Source organism: Miniopterus schreibersii (assembly GCF_964146895.1).
Source record: "Miniopterus schreibersii genome assembly, chromosome: 2".
Lineage (NCBI taxonomy): Eukaryota > Metazoa > Chordata > Mammalia > Chiroptera > Miniopteridae > Miniopterus > Miniopterus schreibersii.
Window position 1 is genome coordinate 147,439,738 of NC_138102.1, and position 22,066 is coordinate 147,461,803.

Consider the following 22,066-nt stretch of genomic DNA (forward strand, 5'->3'; position numbering starts at 1 on the left):
TCCTAGGACACACAGGGCCCCTTGGCAAAGGAGGCCTGGCGATCAAGCTTCATCGGTAGCATCCTCTGTCTACAACAACTTCCCGCTATAGCTTATTTTATTTTGCTTGGGAAGCCGAAAATGACCATGAAGCATAAATAACAGAAACTTTCCATCTGATGCTTGTTATTTCATTCTAAGAGCTGAACGCCTCACACACTTATCACCTATCCACCTCGGCCTCGCAGCCTGTGCGGGTCTTGGGCTTTCCAGGTAGCGGGGTGGTGTCCGGCTGGGCCTCGGGGTGCTCCCCACGCTGCACGCCCGCAGCGGGAGCCCCGGGCACCGCACTCGGGTGCAGCTGGGGGCTGGGGGCGGGCTGCGCGCCCGAGGCGAGCCGGGGCCGCGCCTCCCGCTGATTGGCCGCGGCCGGCCCCTGGGGGGCGGGCTCTCGCCCGCGCTGGCCCCGCTGGGGTGGCTATATATTGGCACCGTTCCTGCTGCGGCGAGGCGCTTCCGAGCGTGGAGCTGGACCTGAGCGGAGGCTGCGGAGACCCAGGCGGGGGCTGCGGGGCTGCCGGGCGATGAAGCAGCGGCTCAGGGAGCGGAGGCTGGCCGTGTGGCGCGACGGGCCGGCCCGGGGCCGGGGCTGCTGCTCCGGAGGCTGCTGAGGCTCGGCGGCGGCCGGCGCGGGGAGCGGCGGGCGAGAGGGAGGAGAGGCGGCGGAGCGCGGGGGACGCCGGCTGGCTGGGCTTGGCCTCCCGGGTTGGGATCTCCCGGGTGGAACCATGCGGGTGGCCAAGTGGCTGACGGGGCTGCTCTACCAGCTCTCGCTCTTCATCACCAGGTCTTGGGAAGTTCACTTCCACCCCAGGCAAGGTAAGGTCACCGCGCGGCGCCTTCCGCAGCGAGGTGGGGGCTCGGGGCCCGAGTGGGACAGCCGGACGGAGTTGGGGGAGTGAGTGGCTTAGCGGGTGGGGGAACCCTGGCTCCGCAGGGGCTCCTGAGACTCCCGGATTAGTCAGCCTCCCAGGCATCCCGAGAGGTTGCCCCTGCGTCGGGTTTCGAGGAATCGTGCGCGGGAGACAGGACTCCCTCCGGGGACCACGCGGTGGGGGCGCGTGGGGCAGGGGGGCGCGCGCGTCCGCAGGGCACGAGTAGGCGGCGGCAGGGAAGCGGGGAGGGTTGGGGGAAGGAGGTGGGCTGCTTGGGGCCAGGAGTGTCACGGGCTCCGCTGGGGGAGGGTGGAGCAAGTCGGGGGTGTGGGAAAGCGGAGCACTCACACTCCCGGAGCGCACGTGTGTGTGTGCGCGCGCTCGCCCTGCTGTGTGCATTTGTTGCGCCCCAGGATGTATCGGGACCTGAGACCTGGGATCTTTTGGTGGGAACGCTGGGTTGAAGAAGTTTGAGGCTGCGAGTTGGAAACACGTCGGGTGTGTGTGTGTGTGTGTGTGTGTGTGTGTGCGGGGGGGTGCTCCATGGCCCTGTCGCTCTGGTTGCAGAAGCGCTGGTGAGGACACTGGCCTCGTACGAAGTGGTGACCCCCGCGCGGGTAAATGAGTTCGGCGAAGTGTTCCCGCAGAGCCGTCACTTCAGCCGGAGGAAGCGCAGCTCCGAGGCGCCGGAGCCCGCGCCGGTCAGGACCCTCTACCGAATCAGCGCCTACGGGCAGCTGTTCCAGCTGAACCTGAGCGCCGACGCCGCCTTCCTGGCCGCGGGCTACACCGAGGTGCACTTGGGGGCCCCCGCGCGCGGGCCCGAGGGGAGCCACGCGGCGTCCCCAGACCTGCGCCACTGCTTCTACCGGGGCCAGGTCAATTCTCGGGAGGATCACGTCGCTGTCTTCAGCCTCTGTGGAGGCCTGGTAAGCTCCCTGGGGGTCCTTTGGCATTTGCTTGGGATCCAGTCAAGGGCTCCCGTTCGGACAGCCATGCAATGGGTTTCTTTGAGTTAGTGGTTGGTGACCCAAGAGATCAAAGAGGGCACTGGAGGGATTAACACCTAGGTGAGCCCGAGCCCGAGCCCGAGGCCGCTCCTTCCTGCAGTAGGGGTTGGGAAGGACTGCAGGTTTACCTGCTGTGCGAAATGAACTCCCCTGTGAGAAGCTGAGAAACTCTTCAAAGTGTCAGACAGGAGGCTGGGTTAGTGAGTCAGGGAGTGGCCCTGTGGCCCCTGCTACAAGTGAAGTGTGGTTTTACTCAGACACATCCATTCCTGACCATCTGTTGAGGCAGAACCCCTGCACTTACATAATTTTGTTCCTTGAATTTAGAATCATAGAGGGAAAATAACCAATATATATATATTATTTCAATATATAGATTAAAAAAAAGTTTGAAGGGAAGAGTGGGTTTTCCATAGTATGTGGAAGCCCATTAGTCTGTGCAGTACAGAAGAGGGAAGAGGTTGAATCTGCCTGTTTATTGCATTACATTAAAAAATATCGTAGAGTATCCACAGTGGCCTGGTGCCAGCAAATGGTCATTAGAGTGACAAGAGTAAAAGACAGAGACTTGACAACCTTATCATGGAGAGAGGAAATGAAACACACAGAACCCAGTATTTGTTTCTCTCCCTCTAAAACAGATTCTAAATCTTTTTCCATGAACTTCTTTCAGCAGTCTGGCGAAACCCCTTCTCTAAATTCTCCTAAAGTAATATCTTGTGTGTTATTTTACACACTTAAAATGATCTAACTGGCTTCCTTTTAAATACTAACAGCAATCAAAATGTTACAACTATTACAGCTTGTGGTGCTATGATATATACTTCTTGAATAATGCTTTAAATATCTATTGGGGAGGGGTTTATTTACTGTTATTCCAGTGGTGATGACTATAAAAGATCCGAATAGCTACATCAAGTCTAATGTAATACGAAAGTATCAGTTTATTGGTAACGAAGTCATAATGTCTATGGTTTTAACCTACAATCATAATTGTAGGAAATGTTAGATATCAGAGGTTAGTAAAAATAAAGATGTAATACTTTCCCATCTCAGTTCATGGAACCCGAGGTAGATAACACTTCTATTAAAACATATGAGCTCACTTCATCATTAACTCCTCTCAAATATATATGTTCAAGAAGAGACAACCACTAGGACTTTGGGTGCAGGATTCTAGAGTTCTTCTCAACCAGCTTAGCTTCTTTTTTTTTTTTGGAGAAAACTTTAAAAGAATAGTCGCAGGATCTCACTCATATGTGGAATGTAAAGAACAAAATAAACCGATGAACAAAATAGATCCAGAGACACAGAAGCGTGGGACGGACTGACAAATCTCAGAGGGAAGGGGGGGATGGGTGAGAAGAGATTAACCAAAGAACTTATATGTATAGGTGCATAACCCATGGACACTTTTTTTTTTTAATTGAATTTATTGGGTGACATTGGTTACTAAAGCCATACAGGTTTCAAGTGTACACTTTTATAACACATCAGCTGCACACTGTATTGTGCACTGACTACCCAAACTCAAGTCTCTTTCTACCACCATTTATCCCCTTTACCCCCTTCCACCTCCCTCCACCCCACCTCCTTTCCCTCTGGCAATGGCCATCCTGTTGCCTGTGTCTATGAGGGTTTTTTTGCTTTTCTCTTAATCCCTTCAACTTTTTCACCCAGCCCCCCAACTCCTTTCCCATCTGACAGCTGTCAGTCAGTTCTCTGTATCTGTGATTCCGATCCTGTTTTGTCTTGTTCATTAAGTTCCACATATAGGTGATATCATATAGTACTTGTCATTCTCTGACTGGCTTATTTCGCTTAGCATAATACTCTCCGGGTCCTCCTATGCTGTCGTAGAAGGTAAGATTTCTTTCTTTTTGATGGCCAAGTAGTATTCAATTGTGTAAACGTACCACAGCTTTTTTATCCACTCATCTACTGGTGGGCACTTGGCTATTGTAAATAGCCCTGCAATGAACATAGGGGTGCATATATGACTTCAAGTTACTGTTTTGGGTTTCTTCCCAGAAGTGAAATCACTGTCACTAGGCAGTTCCATTTTTAATTTTTTGAGGCAGCTCCATGCTGTTTTGCACAGTGGCTGCATCATATGCGTTCCCACTCGGTGCAGTTCCTCCCCATCCTCGCCAGCACTTGTTTGTTGATTTGTTGATGGTGGCCATTCTGACAGGCGTGAGGGGATATCTTATTGTGGTTTTAACGTGCATTTCTCTGATAATTAGTGATGTTGAGCATCTTTTCATATGTCTCTTGGCCATCCGTATGTCCTCTGAAGAGGTATCTATTCAGGTCCTTTGCCTATTTTTAAATTGGATTGTTTGTTTACTTGGTGTTGAGCTGTTCAACTTCTTTATACACTTTGGAAATTAACCCCTTATCAAATGTATCATTGGCCAATATGGTCTCCCATTCAGTGGGTTGTCTTTTCAATTTGTTGATGGTTTCTTGGCTGTACAAAGACTTTTTAGTTTGATGTAGTCCCATTCGTTTACTTTTTCTTTTGTTGTCTTTGCCTGAGGAGATATATCAGAAAAAATATTCCTATGAGAAATCTGAGATTTTTCCTGCCTATGTTTTCTTCTATGATTTTTATGGTTTCATGACTTACATTTAAATCTTTAATCCATTTTGAGTTTATTCTTGTGTATGGTGTATAGAGGTGATCTAGTTTCATTTTTTGGCATGTATCTGTCCAATTATCCCAACACCATTTATTGAAGAGACTGTCTTTACCCCATTTTTGCCGCCTCTGTCAAATATGAATTGACCTTGAAGGCATGGGTTGATTTCTGAGCTCTCTATTCTGTTCCATGGATCTATATGTCTGTTTTTATGCCAATACCAAGCTGTGTTGATTACTATGCCTTGTGCTATAACTTGGTATCAGGTATTGTGATCCCTCCAATTTTGTTCTTTCTCAAGATTGCTGAGGCTATTTTGGGATCTTTTGTGGTTCCATATAAATTTTTGGAATATTTGTTTTAGTTCTGTGAGATATGCCATTGGTATTTTAATAGGAATAGCATTGAATCTATAGATTGCTTTGGGTAGTATGGACTTTTAATGATGTTAATTCTTCCTATCCATGAACACAGTATATGCTTCCACTTATTTGTATCTTCCTCATTTTTTTTTTCTTCAGTATCCTATAATTTTCTGAGTACAGGTGTTTTACTTCCTTGATTAAATTTATTTCTGGGTACCTTATTTTGTTGTTGTTGTTGTTGCAATTGTAAATGGCATTGTTTTTTTAGTTCCTCTTTCTGATAGTTCATTTTTGGTGTATAAAAATGCCACTTACTTCTGAAAATTAATTATGTATCCTGCTAATTTACTGAATTCCCTTATTAGTTCTAGTAGGGTTTTTTTTGGTGGAGTCTTTAGGTTTTTCTATGTACAATATCATGTCATCTGTGAATGACAGTTTTACTTCTTTCTTTCCAATTTGGATGACTTTTATTTCTTCTTCTTCTCTGATCACTGTGGCTAGAACTCCCAGTACTATGTTGAATAAGAGTGGTGAAAGCTGACATTCCTGTCTTGTTCCTGATCTTACAGGAAACACTTCTAGTTTTTGCCCATTTGGTATGACAATGGCTATGGATTTGTCATATATGGCCTTTGTTATGTTGAGGTATTTTTCCTCTTGTCCCACTTTGCTGAGAGTATTTATCATAAATGGGTGCTGGATTTTAGCAAATGCTTTTTCTGCATCTATTGATATGATCATGTGGTTTTTATTCTTCATTTTGTTTATGTGATGTATCACGTTTATTGATTTGGGGATGTTGTACCAGCCTTGAATCCCCAGAATAAATCCCACTTGGTCGTTGTGTATGATCTTTTTAATATATTGCTGGATCCGGTTTGCTAATATTTTGTTGAGGATTTTAGCATTTATGTTTATCAGGGATATTGGCCTATAATTTTCATTCTTTGTAGTGTCTTTATCTGGTTTTGAAATTAGGATGATGCTGGTCTCATAAAATGAGCTTGGGAGTCTTCCCTTCTTTTGACTTTTTTTTGAAAAGTTTGAGGAGGATAAGTGTTAATTCTTCTTTGAATATTTGGTAAAATTCTCCTGTGCAGCCATTCAGTCCTGGACTTTTGTTTGTTGGGAGTTTTTTGATTATTGCTTTGATTTTTATTAGTTGTAATTGATCTATTTAGATTTTCTGATTCTTCCTGATTTCATTTTGAAAGACTGTATGTTTCTAGGAATTTATCCTTTCATTCAGGTTCTAGTTTGTTGGCATATAGTTGTTCATAGTATTTTCTTAAAATTCTTTGTATTTCTGTGGTGTCAACTGTTACTTCTCCTCTTCCATTTCTGATTTTATTTATTTGGGTCCTCTCTCTTTTTCTTTTGAGTCTGGTTAAAGGTTAGTCAATCTTGTTTATCTTTACAAAGAACTAGCTCTTGGTTTTTATTGACCTTTTGTATTGTTTTTTTAGATTCTATGTCATTTATTTCCTCTCTGATCTTTATTATTTCCTTCCTTCTACTTACTCTGTGCTTTGTTGTTCTTTTTCTGGTTCTTTTTATTAAAGTGTTAGATTGTTTATTTGAGATTTTTCTTGCTTCTTGAGGTAGGCCTGCAATGTCATGAATTTCCCTCTTAGCACTGCTTTCGCGGTGTCCCATAGATTTGGGGCTGTTGTATGCTCATTTTCATTTGTTTCAAGGTAACTTTTGATTTCTTTCTTGATTTCATTGTTAACCTATTAATTGTCTAGTAACATGTTATTTAGCCTCCATATGTTGAGTTTTTTAAAGTTTTATGGTAATTGATTTCTAGTTTCATACCATTGTGGTCAGAGAAGATGCTTGATATGATTTCAATCTTCTTGAATTTATTAAGACTTGTTTTATGTCCTAACATGTGGTCTATCCTGGAGAATGTTCCATGTGCACTTGAAAAGAATGTGTATTCTGCTGCTTTGGGAAGAAATGTTCTGTAAATATCAATTAGATCCATCTGGTTTAGTGTGTTGTTTAGGGTTGCTGTTGCTTTGCTGATTTTTTTTATTGTCTGGAACATCTATGCACTGATGTCAATGGAGTGTTAAAATCCCCTACTGTGACTGTATTACTGTCAATCTCTCCTTTAATGTCTACCAAGATTTTATTTATATATCTAGGTGCTCCTATGTTGGGTGCATATATGTTTAGAAGGGTTTTATCCTCTTGTTGGATAGATCCCTTTAGTACCTCCTTTGTCTTTTGTTATGGCCTTTGTTTTGAAATCTACTTTGTCTGATATAGGTATTGCTACTGCAGCTTTTGTTTTTTTCATTTCCATATGCATGGAATATCTTTTTCTATCCCTTCCCTTTCAATCTGTGTGTATATTTTGTTCTGAGGTAGGTCTCTTGTAGACAGCATATATATGGTCCATGTTTTCTTATCTGTTCACCTACCCTATGTCTTTTGATTGGGACATTTAATTCGTTTACATAGTTATTATTGAGAGGTATTTATTTATTGCCATTTTATTTTTTATACCTATGTTCTTCTCTCACTCTTTTTTTTTTTTTTTTTCATTCTTCTTAAAGAAAACTGTTCAACATTTCTTGCAATATTGGTTTGGTGGTAATGAAGAACTCCTTTAGCTTTTTTTTTTTTTTTTTTGGAAGCTCTTTATTTCTCCTGCAATTTTATTTTTTAAATTTATTTATTTTTTAAAAATATATCTTTATTGATTTCAGAGAGAGGAAAGGAGAGAGAGAGAGAAACATCAATGATGAGAGAGTCATTGATCAAGCCCGCAACGGGGCATGTGCCCTGACCGGGAATTGAACCCCGATCGCCTGGATCCTAGGTCGATGCTCAACCGCTGAGCCATGCCCAGTCGGGTCTCCTGCAATTTTAAATGATAGCCTTACTGGATAGAGTATTCTTGGTTGTTGGTTCTTGCTTTTCATCACTTTGAATATTTCATGCCAATCCTTTCTGGCCTGAAGTGTTTCTATTGAGAAATCATCTGACACCCTTATGGGAGCTCCCTTGTAGGTAGCTGTGTTTTCTCTTGAAGCTCTTAAATTTCTCTCATTATCTTTAACCTTTATCATTTTAATTATGCTGTGTCTTGGTGTGGGCCTCTTTGGGTTCATCTTGTTTGAGACTTTCTGTGCTTCTGGACGTATGTGCCTTTTTTCTTCACCAATTAGGTGAGTTTTCAGCCATTATTTCTTCACAGGTTCTCAATCCATTGTTCACTCCCTTCTCCTTCTGGTACCCTATGATGTGAATGTTGTTATGATTGATGTAGTTTCAGAGGTCCCTTAGATTTTCCTCACTTTTAAAAATACTTTTTTGTAGTTGTTGTTGCTCTGCTTGGGTGTTTTCTGTTATCTAGTCCTCTAGATTGTTGATTCAGTCCTCTGCTAAATCTAACCTGTCATTGATTTCATCTAGTGTATTTTTCATTTCAGATACTGTGTTCCTGTCCTTTGGCCCTTAAAGAGAGCACCTAAGTTTCTAGCAGACTTCCTCCTCTTCCAGGCTGACTGCTGATTTTTACTGCCATATGCTATGCCTACTCCTCTTCCTGGCCCTGGTGCTCTGGGTTAGGGATACCCACATGAGGTTGAGACACCACACTCTTCAGGTGGAACCTTTACAACTAAGATATCCCTCTGGCTTCTCAGCTGTTGCACATGGATATAGGCCCAGCCATCTTCGCATCACTACCCTTCTTACCAGTCTCTATGTGGCTTCTTCTGTAAATCCTTGGTTATAACACTCCTTTTCAGCTGTCCTTCAGTTGGTTATTCAGGTTGATTGCTCTATAGTTTAGCTGTAAATCTGGTTTGGCACCAGGAGAAGGTAGCTTCTACCTACTCTGCAGCCATCTTGAAATCTCAATGTTTTCTCGATTTAGTATTTTGTGTCAAAAAAAAATTCCAGATGGAAAGCATTGTTAGGAGTAATGTTTCTGCTCATGTTGATTCAAAATGCTGGTGTAGTTCAAATTATTATTAATATCCACTTTTGAAATGAGAAAACAGTTGGAAATGTCTAAGTCTTAACAGTTCATCCTTTCTTGTGACTATCAACTTGGATATAGTGGTCTAAGTTATCATGCATTATTAAACTGATTTATGTATGCACTTTGCTTTGGATAGACTTATTGATATATCAGAATTTAATTTAACATTTTAAAAACTTATTTTCGTACCTGTGTAACTCAGTTTTATCTTAATTTCTTTATATTTGTAAGACTACATTGAGGACATCAGTCATGGAAGAGATAGAAAATTTCCAGTAATACAACAAATAGTTAGAGGTACCAGGATCTAAAAATATTTAGTAGTGTGATTATGGCTAATTAAAAGTCTAAATTATTAATGAGATTAGTGACATTTTATATTTCTCATTTTTGATATTAGTATTAAACATTAGCACTAAAACAGATGTATGTACATATATGTATGTATATATATGTGTGTGTGTGTGTGTATGTATATTTGATTGTGTATTTTATTTCTACACTGACTCTGTCATTAACTTCTTTTAGATGAATAGTTTCATAAAATAGTGGAACTTCTGGTAGATTTTAGAGTCCATTTTTTATTATATCAGACTCCTCTTTTTAGTCTCAGATTAGATTTTAGATCTAGATAAAATTGTGGTACAACCAACCTGGCTCAGTTGAGTTTTTTGCAGTTGAGTCTTGATACACTATCCCCGAAATCAGTAATGCTAACCTTCTGGTCATGCTCTGGCTTGCTTCCTGACTTATCTTGGGGACTTTTTATCTGTGACTATAATGATCTAACTTTGACCTCTGTTAATCCAGTAAACCCTAAGGTTGATGTGTACTGAGGATTTTTAGAGTCAGTCTTACTAACTTAGAGAAGTTCTCTTTTTTCATAGTTACTCCTAATCATAATTGGCTTTTAATCATGCATGGATGTCATACTTAATCATATGCTTTTTCTGAATATATTGAAATGAGCATGTAGTTTCCTCATGTTTTTCTGCTAATGCATGGTGCCTTATACATTGCTGGATTTAAGCATACATTGACTATTGATGAAAACTGACCCCATACAGGGCCATGAAGTGTTCTGAGATTTTGTATTTGGAAGGAGGGTGGGAAAATCATCCTGTTCTCCAGTTCCTCTGGTTTGTAATGTCCTTTGTGCCTTAGCCTCTTTGCATCCTTCTGGGACCAGCCACTGAATTCTGGGCCAGAGAACTTGTGGCATTTTTGGTTCCTCAGTTTGGGCTCACTGACTCATTCTCTTGTAGGCTCTCACTGGTGCTGCATATCCCTCTGAGTTTTGGTTGCAACACCTATTTGATTTATTGTCTGACTGATGCATTCACTGTGTTACCCTCAGATGTAAGTGCCACTTGGCTCCTACTGCTGCAGCACCCTCCCCATGTGGGGTCATTTGGTGATGCAATTGGTAATCTCTCAGACTCTTCTAAGGATCTAAAACCCTCCATGGCATTTGAAAATCAAGGGGAACGTGGTGCTGGACTCTGCCACACCACACCTCTAATCTTGGTGTGTGTGTGTGTTGGGGACTCTTTCAGAAGGTCCCTTCCCTCAATCCCACAGAGCATGCTGAAATACTTCTCTTGGCCACCCCCTTAAACTATCTAACATGTCTTCTTTCTCCAAGATCTTAAACCCCAGTGGAGAAGTTAGCACACATGCATCTTTCCAACTGTTTCCTTTGCCTCTATCACCCTTTTCTTCTAAATCCACTGAATTCCTATTACATCTCATTTATCTACCCTTTCCCCTTCCAGCTTTCTATTTCAGGTAGCATCTACCTTTCCTTTGTTTGGTGGCTGCTGAGAGTGTGACTTTTAGAGGAAAAGAATGAAAAACAAATTAATATTTTAAGAATATACCTTTATATACAACCATTTTGGAAAATTGGCACTCCAACATATGTAAATTCTATTTAGTTGTTAATGTTACTTTAATCCTAAACATGTGAACCAATGTTTTATTTTAATTTCTATATGGTTAATTGTTTTCCACTTTTAGAAGTCTTGGTAATTACATGTTTTTCTCTTTCATTAAATCACTGAACCATGACTAGTATTGTTTAGTTTTCTTAAGTGCTTTGAGCCCAAGAACCAGAAGGGGCTAAGAGTCTGCCAGAAGTTGTTTCATGTGAGTATAACATTTGCTTTTCTAAAATCTCTCTATTTTTTCTAATGAGCATATGTGTTTATCACATATTTTAAGCATTTTTGAATAGAAATTTATTTACACATTTCTAAAATCTACAGTAGATATTAAAATGGAGCTGAATCCTAGGATTACCTGTAAGTAATGTAATGGCTAACGAGATTTTGTTTTTAGTTCATTGATATACATTGATACAGAATGTATAGTTATCAGGTCTTAATCCTTCCTATATTCAACTATAAACTTCATTTTCATGGTCATATTATTGATCTTCTCATAATGTTGGTACACTCTTGCCAAAGTAGAGGTCAGTATTTAATAAGTTGGTGTATTCTGGGGTGTACTTGTCACAACAGCATGCATAAGTTGTATGGAGGCCACAACCTCTGTGCTCTACTCACCCTCTTCTCATATTACCTGGTAGGTTCCCTTCTTCCAAAGGCCCTCAGGGACTAACCTGACCACCTAGACAGTGAACACCACCATTTCTTGGTGGAATTTAAAGCAATGCAATCTTTTTGGTTGAAAGAAACAGTTTCCAGATGTCATAAAACCAGACACTGCATCTGGCTTGTACAGTATTCTCACGGAGTAGCTTGCAGTGGCTGTGTGTACTTTTTTGAAGTTTCTTATGTGAACCATTCTGCAGCATGTCAGACACTAATGCTCTCTGATGACTGATTATTGAGTTGCTCTAGTAACTTCTTGTTCAGACAAGAAATAATTGTATGGAAACTATCAGTGTCTTTACTGGTTTTTGTCTATTCTGGGAAAATTTTAATTTTATTTTTTAAAAACTTCCTGTTTGCAGAGAACTAATATCACCCCAGATCATTACACACACCATTCTGTATTTGAAATTTTTTTTTGGAAAAATTCATAGGGACCTCCTTTAGCAATTCATGTATGTAGTCAAGTACTCAGTCGCACAACACTAGGGAGACTTCCTTATGCCTCTACTTTATCAGAATGTTAGTCAGGTCTTCCAAGAAACAGATGGCAAGATGGGATTAAATGTGCAAGGATTTTATTTAGGGGAAGTGCCTGTGTTAGAGGAAATAAGGAGAGAGTGATGAAGTCTGAGATGGGTGAAGAAAGAAGATGAAAATGTGGGGTAGAAGCATCTCAGGCTGTGGGGCAGTCTAAGGCCCAAAGCATGACTCAAGGCACATTTGGCTGAGAGAAGAGTCCCATGCCTCCTAAGAACCAGTTTACCCTTAGCATCCTTGCCACATTCAGGTATGACTTGGAGTAGCACTTGGGAGATATGGCTGGGGCACAAACACTAGGTTTTTTGAGGGATTATATTGTCAAAGAAACCATGAGCCTGGATTGAAAAACCCTTGACTGTTTTTGTTGTAACCTGTAGACTCTTAGAAGGATGGATCTGGGGCCCCTGGCCAATTATGCCCAGCATTCTCAGGGCCACCACAGAGTGACACCAGGCACATAAACACAGAATGAAAATAGCCGAGGAGTACAAAAAGTGCTGTGCGAACTTTGGGGAAGGAGTGACTCATTAAGATTGTTGTGAGACCTGTGTTGGAGAAGGCTTTGCAACTGGACTTTGAGTGATGAATAGACATGTGGGGAGAAGAAAACATAAGGGTTTCCTGTGCGTCTGTGCAGATGAAAAGTAGGGTGAAAAGGGAGGTTGAAATCAGATTGTTAAGGCTTGAAATGCCTTTCCCCTAAACTGCTACTCACCCTTCCAGATCCATTTTGAATCCTACCCCCATTCTTTCCTAGACATAGCTGACCAGGCCTTTCTTTGTTTTACCACTGGGCATTTTATGCATAATATGTTGAATTGCAGCTACTTGTCCACACTCCTATCTCATTTGTAGATTTTTAAGTGTAGGCAGGACAGTAATATTTATTTTAGCATCCAATACAGCATATAGAAATTCTCAATACATATATGAATGAATGAGCTAAAGCAGCTTTTATGAATATGTGCCAAATACTTAGGCCAGCTCTTCTTTACATCAGTCATTTAGTGCAGGAAAATTATATTAGCAATTTTAGTTTAAGTCCTTGAACATACTTAAAAAATTGGTATAGACTAAAATCTTTTTCAGATGATAGCTAAGTTAATTGCATTCATATAGGCTCACATTGCACTCTTGTTACTTATGGCTTATTCTTGTTTTGCTTATAACTACTGTTTCCCATAAAATATAGTTAATTAAGTTGTTCCATTCATATTAATATTCAGAGGAAGAGACAGATTGTTCGTTCTTTTTCAACAAATATTTATCAGCCTTTTATGTACCAGCCACCTTTAGAAATTGGTGCATAATGTCCTTATTACAGTGGTATTAAATTTATTAATTAAAAGTATTCATGAACTACATAAATGCCTTATTACCATAGTAATAGCACAGAGAAAGCTTGATTGCCTCATCTCAAAAGAGACACACTTCTATGTACATTCTATTGGTGAAAACTTGTTGCCTGGTTCTACCTTAATGCAAAAGGCTGGAAAGGAGGGACAGTGATATGACCAAGAGGAAGAGGGGAGAACAGATGCTGGTGATCACCAATAGTCTACACTACATGCTCCTCTTCTGTTCCCCAAATATCCCTCTGTTTTCTCTTCCTACATATCGAACATACTCATCTTGTCTCTGGCTCAGATTTCAGGATCTCTGGGTAATACAGACTTCTTCATAAAGTTTAGATGTGGCTCTTTGTGGTTTAGCAAATAATGAATTAATAAGACAGATTTGCACCTTCCCCTAGCCAATGTACAGCATGATCAGCATTCCTGCAACCCTAATCTTAACTTCCTGTTGAATGAAGTGAGATTCTTAGTAGTCACTGACTTATAGCAATTCTTGACTTCTTCTGGGGATTGTGGAGACCCACTAACCTGGAAGGAGGACGGTTTCTTGATTACCTCCCTTGATTGACCTTTCTGGGATGTCCAGTCACCAAGGTGTCCCTGGTTCTGTTCTCTGGAAGGGTCTTTCCCATCCTCCATAGCAGCATCCAAAATAGATTCTAGGGGAATTCAGGAATGTTAGAGTACTTCTGAGAGTCTATAGGTTACAATGAAAGCAGTCAAGGCTCTTTTAGTCCAGGTTCATGGTTTCTTTGACAGTACAGTATGAGGCAAAAGTAAGTTTACAGTTGTGAGTTTACAAAGCAGTTTATTCTTGTATTATTTATTAAGTATTGTATTAGTTTCCATATGAACAACTGCAAACCTACTTTTGCTCCACCCTGTATAATCCCTCAAAAAACTAGTTGACTTCTGGTGGCAGATCAAGTTTTGATAATTGCTTCAAGTTGGTTTCCTGTGACAGTTGCCAAAGCCTAAAAGGCATTTATGTTAAATCTGTGAATGCCAAGAATCTCTTATGAAGAAAAACTAAATACTAGATTCTCATCTTACTGGTAAACCAAATAATATTATAGCTATATTAAAGATGTAGAACCACATTACATATACCATAACCTTTAGGTATGGAAAACTACAAAGAGAGACATAACAAATGAAAAATGTTTGCCTAAATGATAATTGAAGAGTACCATATGTCAAAATAACTGTGAATTAAAAAGATAGACTAGGAAAATATATGCTATAAATATGACAGATGGTCTGGCAGGTATATGGCATTGTGTCCCTCTAGATATTGTACATATCTTTTCAAGTAATATTGACTTATAACATTTGACAATATCATGAACATATTTCCATGATACACCTACAAATTAGTTCTTAATGGTTTATTGTTAAATTTCTAGTTGTTGTGATGACTTTACTTTTTATGTCTTCACAATTATTTTAGTAAGAGGTTAGGAGTCGCTGTGCTGAGAATCACTACCCAGACCCCACAAGAATGTGGCCATTTCTTTGACAGTTCTCTCCACTTTTAGTGAGTTTACATGACCTCAGAAACAACTCAGTGCCTACAAGAAAGAGAAATATTACAGAGTATAGTTCTTGTATTTGATATTGATGGGATATTTGAACTTGAGTCATTGGCTACATAATCTTGGGTAGATGAGTCTCAGGTCTTTGTCTTATTTTCTTGATCCTCATGGGCAAGGATTTGATGAGAGAGCAACCTCTTTTTGGGTGAGGTATCAGCAACACACGTCCTCTTTTTTGTCTCCTCTTACTTTTTTTTTTTTTTTTTAAATATATCTTTATTGATTTCAGAGAGAGGAAAGGAGAGGGAGAGAGAGAGATAGAAACATCAATGATGAGAGAGTCATTGATCGGCTGCAGCCCGCAACCCGGGCATGTGCCCTGACCGGGAATTGAACCCCGATCGCCTGGATCCTAGGTCGATGCTCAACCCCTGAGCCACGCCCGGCTGGGCTCCTCTTACTTTTATACTGGAGATCTGGAATTGTGCTATGGAATGCGGAATAAGGAATGCTGCTAAAAAGAGAAGATTCATCTTTTCAAAAATTTATAATGAATTTTTTGCTTTAGACTTCTGGAGCCAATTTTGTTTTCTTCATATGATTCATGCACTCAATGTGTGCTTATATACACTACAGTATTTCCTAGGCATGATCAGTGGTAGTATCACGAGAAACTCTCAGGCTGATAAACCTTTTGCATTGAACAGAGTATCCCAAAATAAAAATGAATCTCAGAGTTAATCTTCATGACCTTTCTTGCATAACAATTATACTTTGCCTAGGGTAAAAAGAGTGGCTGTAACATCTGTTTTTAGTGGAGAATTCTTTATCCTATTTCAAAATATATTCAATTTCAAAACAGTTACTGACATTATTTTAACACACACTGCCTTTCTCAGGAAATTAGGTAGATATAATTATTTCTATTTTGTTTTGCAAGTTATGGAACTTGAGGGTCCAAGACATAAAGCAATTTGCCCAAGGTTCCATGAGTGCAAACCCAAGACTAATACTTAGGCTCTCAAGTAACATCACATTGATTCTTATTACATGACACGATTAAAGATTGAAAACTAAATATTTTAGTCTTCATGGTAGTAATTACCAGTGACCCAGCCCTTAAGTGAAAATCCAATTTAATTAATAGTTGGGAGCAATTTGTTACTAAAATAATTTCTCAGTCTAGGCTATAATTGCCTTGTTCAATAGTACTTTATTTTTGAATGTTCTCTAGTTACCTAATGTAATAACTGTAAATGATGTGGGAAAAGAGTCCAAATGGTTTATATTTTGCACTTGTTTTTACCCTTCAGTGAAATCTGAGAGTACATTATTGGTTGTTGCTGTAGTACATGTGTTCGCCATGTATTTGGAAAAAAAATATATGGATGAATGGAAAAAAATATATGGATGAATGCCACAGTACTGAAATAAGAACATTTTGGAAAAACAATTGTATAAAAATCCTCTAAACATATAAAATTTTTGGCCTACGAGAGTAAATTAGAACCAGTTGTGCAATCACTTACTGCCTTTCAAAACAGTTGGCAAATAGAAGATCATTGCTCCAAATAATTGGGAAACCCTTGCCCAAGTGAAAACTGGTTTACTACTTTTAATAGTCATCAAAAGAAAGTGTTTGGAATTTGATTGACATTTCTCATGAATCAAATTGCAGTGCCCATCTGCAGATAGGCAGTTTCTAAAAATATGGCATGATCTAAATATAATTCTATGAACCACCTGTTTTGCTAAGTCTTCCAATTCCTTACCAGGTTCTTTTCCAAGTTAAAAAGAATTAAGTGCTTCCTTAGGAGCCTTTAGGCAGAGCACTAATATTTTTATTCTTTGAACAGAAAGTCCTCTGCAATAGAGTGGATTACAGAAAAATGGGTAGAATTAAAATGCTTTTAACTCCATTGATGAATATAGGGAAGTCACTTTGAGGATAAATTATTTGCCATTTATTCTTGGACTTAGTATTTGTTGAAGAAAAAGCCCTTTGAGTTATAAAGGCAATATTCTTAGCAGGCTGGGGTACTCTAGCCCAACTTACAAGGAGATGCTGATGGCCTCTGGGTAGAACTAGATTCACTTCTCACACAGGATTACAGGTTGCACCATGTGTGGTTTTATAGGAACATTATAAAGAAGTACCTCATAGAGAGGTTATGATTTAAAGGAGCACAAAAAATTTCCCAAGGTATAAATGTTTTCAATATTCTTGGGAAAAGTGTCACATTACTTCCAAGTAGTTTTCTAGGTAGATTTAGATAAGTAACGAGTTGCCTCATGTCTATTTGTATCTTTTACTAAGATGCTATCACATTTCCCATCTTCAGCATGCTTTTCAAAGGAAGAAAGTGATTTCCATCGTCCATTTACTGAGATTTCAAAACCAGTGTCTTTATAATTTACAAGCAGAGCTGAAATTATCTTTCTGGGATGGCAGGAAAAGCTGGAATTTTGATATACATTGGAAAGCAGTGGTTGTAGTTATATTTATAAAACAGGCACTGGTAAAATTAAATATGCTAGATGAATTCTGAATATATATATAGCTTTTTATTTTAAGACTATAATTTCAGTATATATGATGGAATTTCAATTATTTTAAAGCTTTTAAATATGTGTAATTTAATATATTAGCATATTACATAACCAGGAGTGCCTAGATGTTTTACTTTCTAGCACTGAAATAAAATTATGTAAATATTTCAGACAAGCCCCCAAACTACTATGACTTAAGAATGTTAGAGGGGGAAAAAAGGGCATATGGGGGAAGACACAAATGTTCTACCATATTTGTTAGACAAATGTTCATTTCTACAGATATGAATTGAGTGCCTGCTATGTTTCAGGTAATGTTTTTTAGGTTCTGGAACTGTAAAAATAGAAAAGACTTTGTTACCTTTTGAGGAGGAGACATAGATCTAGTAATAATTATGAATGTAAAGAAAACTTTGTGACTATAATTGCCACAGTCATTTAAATGGCTTTAAGAGATTATTTGGTTAAAAGTGATTTAAAATGTATTTTTTACAATGAATTTAAAGCAATGATCTCAAAGTTATTAGTTTAAGTAATTTTAAGATATTTAAAATTAAGAAGGAAATGAAGCCTCCTTCACCAAAACTATGCTTATTATAGTATCTAAAACTCAGTAACTCATATTCATTTCTGAATTGGTTCTTCACAGAAATGCACTTTCTTTTCTATGTGGAAGATTGTGAGGTTTTAGATGCAGATAATTGTATATCTGCATATTCTGAAGTGTGGCAGGTGCTTTTTGATGTCAATCATAATGGGTGCAACTGTGCGCGGCCTGCACAGCAGCCCCTCCTGCATCTCCCCTTGGCGGCACAGCCTCCGCGTCCCTGTTCTCTCTGTCACTGGACCCTGCCAAGCTCTTCCCCATCACTGGCCTTCCAGTCACTGCTCCTCCTGTCTGAATGTTCTCTCCGAGTTTTCCATGGCTGCCTCCTCCTTATTCTAGCCTCAGCCTCCCCACACCACCCTCTGCCATTCTGTCTCCCTGCCTTATTATTGTTTTCTTTTTAAAATTTTTAATTAAATGTATTGGAGTGACAGTGGTTAATAAGATTATATAGGTTTCAGGTGTACAATTCTATGATGCAGCATCTCTCTATTGCATTGTGGACCCACCACCCAAAGGCAAATCTTTTTCCTTCACCATATATTTATTTTCTCCATTGCACCTGTTACTACTTGGCCTGCTATATTTTTATGTATTGTTTGTCTTTTCCCATAGAAGTATAGATTCTTTGAAGGCAGGGGTTTTTGTCATGTTCACCTTTGTGTATTTTGCCCCTAGAACTGTGCCAGACACATAGTATAGGTGTTAATTAAATATTTGTCAGTTATTTTGGAGGGTTTATAACAAGTGGTATATGATAACTACTACAGTGTAATGGGTCAGGCATGAATTGTGGAGCCAGGCTATCTGGGTTCATATCTTGGTTCTGTCACTTACTGGATATAAGACTTGGACAAGTTACTTAACTTCTGTTCTTCATTTTTGTCTCACCTGTGAAGTGGGGATAATAATATAACTCACCTCAAAGAGTTATTATTAGGTTAAAATTTATTCAAAATATGTATAAATGATATCTTCGGGACAATGATGTCTTCGGACTTAACTATTATTATAAATGCTTACCCTTGATTTAGCTTTCCCAGATTAGAAAAAGGGATCTATCTACAAAAGTTGACTGTTTAAGGGCTTCTTGCCACTCTCTTGACTACTAACAGATACAGGCCCTTCTTAGTTCATACCTTGATGGCTAAAACATCCCCCTTGCTGGTCTTCCCAGAGCTGAACAATATTATTTAATCTTCCAAAGTTCTTGCTTTGGCTGCACTCCCCCTTCCTACTTCTCTTCAAACCAGTTAATAATTCAACAATGAAACCCTTCTCAGAATATTTTAAAGTGCCAAGATAAAATACAAAATTAATGAAATGGAAATATAGTTACCAAGATAGTTATGTGAACTTTTACGTATTAGCACATCAAATAAGATCTAATGGCAGAGCAAATAACTATCTTAATATTGAACATAAACAATATTTTGAGATCTCAGACACTTCATGTGATGAAAATATCTGTGCTTTCCACTGGTAGTACCACTGGGATTTGCTGCCCACATTTACAGCTGAAGAAATGCTAAATTTCAGTTAGAGGTTAATGATGAGGATGTCACTTTTTTTGTTACCCAAGTTTATGGACTGTCTTGATTGAGACATCCCTGCATGCAAGGGTCTCCACACTCCAGCTCCAGCCTGTGTGTTCAAATTTGTATCTTTCTTTGCTCAACACCAGCTGAGTGTATAAAGAGTGGGAAATAATAGCTTTGCATGGTTCAACAAGTATTTGCTGTGTAGCATGCCTGCCCTGTGTCAGGTACTATATTTAGCAGTGGAAATTCAGGGCTAGATCTCAGCCTGTATGAAGCCCCCTGTGTGATGATGGAGAAAAATGATAAATAATAAAGAAATACATAAATACAATAATTTTTTGAGTAAATCAAACAATAATCTATTATAAAGAAGTAATATATTTTCAGGAGTAGGCATAGAGATGTGGTTATCTAGATAGCTGGTCAAGGAAAACCTTTCTGGCCCATTGCTGTCTAACTGAGACTTGCGGGATGAGATGGAAGCAGCCAGGTGCAGAGGGATCAGGCAGGGGTGTGAGGTGGAGGGTGGGAACTGGAATATTTTAGGCAGAGGGAAGAGCATATATGAAGGATGCTATCCCTAGTCATTCCTGAATCCACCTCCTACTCTCTTCTACCTCCACCTGTACTGTTTCTAATCTTTCTAGAGTTTCTTTAGTAGCAACCAGGCAAATAGAAATATTTAGATTTTTTTTTCTTCCTTTGATACACAAGTGGTAGTGAAGTATATATCCTGTTTTACAATGTTATATTTTGGTTTAATAATTTTGTTGGAGGTCTTTCCATATCGCTACATGAATGTTTATTCTTTTTTTGTCCATAATCACAAGATATTCCGGTGTACGGCTACACCATAGTTTATGTAAACAGACCCTAAGCAATGGAGTTTTGAATTGGCTCCAGTATTTTGCTATTAAAACCAATGGTATAGTTAATAAGCCTGTAAGTGTTATTTCACATGTGTGCAAGTGTACAGAATTCTCAGAAAGGGAATTGGCTGTGTCGAAGGGCAGATACATTTGTAACTGTGATAGATACTGTCAAAGTGCTTTGCATTGTGCTTGCACTGATTTACATTTTCAGCAGCAGTGAATGAGATGCCTGTTTTTTAAAACACACATTTTAAGTATGTTATAAAATGTCGATTTTTGTAGTCTCAAAGATGAGAATGGTTTCTCAGTTTAATATTAATTTCTATTCTTCCTGAGGGAAGTTTAACAACTTTTTTTATAGTATTAAGTCATGGTTAGAATGACATGTCCTATTCCAAAATTATAAAAGAATTCTGTCATGTTATCTTGCAGTGGTGTTGTGGATTTATTTAAAACCTTTACATCACTGGGGTGGGAGGAGGTCAAAGAGGGTCAAGGGGAGATAAATGGTGACATAAGGAGATGACTTTGGGTGGTGAACACACAATAAAATCTACAGAAATGTATTATAGAATTGTACACCTGAAACCTATGTAATTGTATAACCAATGTCACCCCAATAAATTCAATAAAATTTTTTTTAAAAGTTTACATCATTGATCCTTTAGAACTTATTCTGTGGGATGTATCTAAATTATTTTTTTCCAGATGTCTGTCTACTTGTTGCAATGCTATTAATTAAATATTCTCTTCTGCTATTGATTTGAGAAGCCGTCTATATGTAATAATAAGTCCTGTATGATTTAAGATTTATCATTTGCCCCTCTATTCAGTTTATTGGTTTTCTGGTGTACATGTGCCAGCTTTGGAGTATTTAACTCACGAGGCTTTATATTTCAATGTCTTCTGGTCCTAGCTCTACCTCATTGTTTTCTTAAAATTATCTGGCTATTTTAATTTATTTCCCCATATGAACTTTTGAAGCAGTTTACATATTAAAAATCTGTTGGTATTTTGTTTAAATTGGGATGTCATGTTTATAGAGTTTTTTGGGGACACTTGGTTTTCAAGAACCAAGCAGGTGATCCTACCTGTTTGTTTTCTTTTGCAGCTATCTAGCAGGGCTTCAGCATTTTACAGAGACCTTAAAAACTCTTGTTTGCTGATTCCTGGGCTTTTAATCTTTTTATTTGTAAATGGGGTTCTTTCTTCCATAATGCCTTTTAGTAGCTGTTTTTTATATGTGAAAACCATTGAAGCCACTGAATCACTTATTGTCTATAATAGTTTTTCAGTTAATTTTTATTTCTTAAGTTCTGTACTGATAGCATTTATGAAGATGACAGTTTTAACTCTTCTTGTCCAATGTTTTCATATTTCTAATCTCTTTTATCTAATTCTGTTTAATACAAATGATCCTGGGCATTCCTGTACTTCTGACCTGAGTGGAAATGCCTTGCATGTGTCTTTTTTTCATGATACTGTCTTTGAGCTGTAATATAATTTAT

At 39.0% G+C, this 22,066-nt stretch overlaps 1 protein-coding gene across 1 annotated transcript in view; it reads left to right on the forward strand.

Annotated features, from left to right (window-relative positions):
- The first annotated feature begins 727 nt into the window (after window positions 1–727).
- ADAMTS20 (ADAM metallopeptidase with thrombospondin type 1 motif 20) overlaps window positions 728–22,066 on the forward strand; it is a 160,217-nt gene continuing 138,878 nt past the window's right edge. The window contains exons 1-2 of the mRNA XM_081128121.1: window positions 728–858; window positions 1,482–1,843. Of these exons, the coding sequence (XP_080984247.1) occupies window positions 768–858; window positions 1,482–1,843 (453 nt within the window). The 5' untranslated portion in view covers window positions 728–767. The remainder of the gene's footprint in view (window positions 859–1,481; window positions 1,844–22,066) is intronic.